This window comes from Bison bison, unplaced genomic scaffold, assembly GCF_000754665.1.
Source record: "Bison bison bison isolate TAMUID 2011002044 unplaced genomic scaffold, Bison_UMD1.0 scf7180017864245, whole genome shotgun sequence".
Lineage (NCBI taxonomy): Eukaryota > Metazoa > Chordata > Mammalia > Artiodactyla > Bovidae > Bison > Bison bison.
This window is the reverse complement of record NW_011494817.1, coordinates 1296879-1298296: the sequence shown is the minus strand read 5'-3', so window position 1 is coordinate 1298296 and position 1418 is coordinate 1296879. Positions and strand designations below refer to the sequence as shown.

Here is a 1418-nt window from a genome sequence, read left to right as displayed (position 1 = left end):
TCCCCCTCGGCGGCGGCGGCCGGGCCCGAGGCTGCGGCCGGCAAGGCGGACCTGGAGGAGCTGGTGGCGCTCACACCGCCATCCCCCTTCAGGGACTCGGTGGACTCCGGGAGCACCACCCCCAACTCGCCCGTGTCCGAGTCGGCCCTGTGTATCCCGTCGTCTCCCAAGTACGACACGCTTATCATCAGAGATTACACCCAGAGCTCCTCGTCCTTGTGAATGTCCTTGGAAACCACGCTGGGGTCCCCCCCGCCCCAAGGAGCCGAGACCCTCCGGTGTCCCCACAGACAGCAAGGACAGGCCTGGGCGCCTGCTTAAGACCCCGAGGTGGAAGACATCGATCGCGTACACCCGCAGCGGAAACAAGAGATCAAGAGTGCTATCTACCATCCACCGACGAAGACACCAACCACAAATCTTTCGGCAGATTTTCTTCTAGTGGCCTTAGAAAATATGGGCTTTTACGAAACACCGCTTCTACTTTTGAGGGCTCACGAGGAGTCTGTTGAACCAGTTACATCCCAAGTGCTTTGCTCTAGGGAAACAAGGAGTGTGAAACAGCAAAGCGGAGGGTTGAAAAGACATAGTTAATAAGCTACTGTAAAAAAAAAAAAAATTTTTTTTTTGTTTACTTTAATTCTTTTCCCAGAAGATTCTTTGATTCACCAAACATGAATGTACATTTTCTAACAAACTCAAAATCTGGGACCAAAACATCAACCTTTCTCTTCCTTTTTTTTTTTCCCTTTTTCTTTCCTTTAAAGACCTTGGAAAGCAGACTTGGGCCCAGTATTTGCTGAGGCGTTGATATGAGTGTGTCCCATGGGCAACACGCAACTGTGTGATGAGGGCCACGCTGATGTATGTAGGGCTTTTACCAGACACTTTCCAATTTGGTTGTGACCTCCTCTTCCAAAAGCCTGCATCCTGGATTCCACCTAGTTATTTCAGTTCACCTCCATTAACCAAGAAAACCAGTGGAGATTTCTTGACTATTTCACCATGTTGCCAATCAATACTGGAGTAGCAAAAAATATTTTCTGGAATACTGTTTTGTAATTCCCTCACTGGGGTGCGTTGTGTAGCTGGAAATTCTCTTTCTAATAATAATAATTCTTGAGCTCCAGCTTGGCTATCTCTTTCATGAAATGTGGCCACTCATTATGAATGCATTGCCAGCTAAAATATTTAAAATATGCATTTGGGCTTCTTCATTCATTTCTTTTGAGAACCTGACGCACAAAGAGCTCCTCTGTTCTTTTCAAGTCCCACCACTGGAAGAATGGTCCGTAGACCCAATGAAGACACTGTCGTGATTGGAGGGACTGTTCAAAAAATTAACATGATCTTAATACACTGGAGACTTTAAAACTGTCAAGTCGGCTTAGCAGAGATTTAGCTATGCCAGTGAGCAG

General features: G+C 47.0%; 1 protein-coding gene across 1 annotated transcript in view; it reads left to right on the top strand.

Moving 5' to 3' along the window:
* GRM5 (glutamate receptor, metabotropic 5) overlaps window positions 1-222 on the top strand; it is a 629334-nt gene extending 629112 nt beyond the window's left edge. Inside the window, exon 10 of the mRNA XM_010847207.1 lies at window positions 15-222. Within this exon, the coding sequence (XP_010845509.1) occupies window positions 15-222 (208 nt within the window). The remainder of the gene's footprint in view (window positions 1-14) is intronic.
* Window positions 223-1418: the final 1196 nt, after the last annotated feature.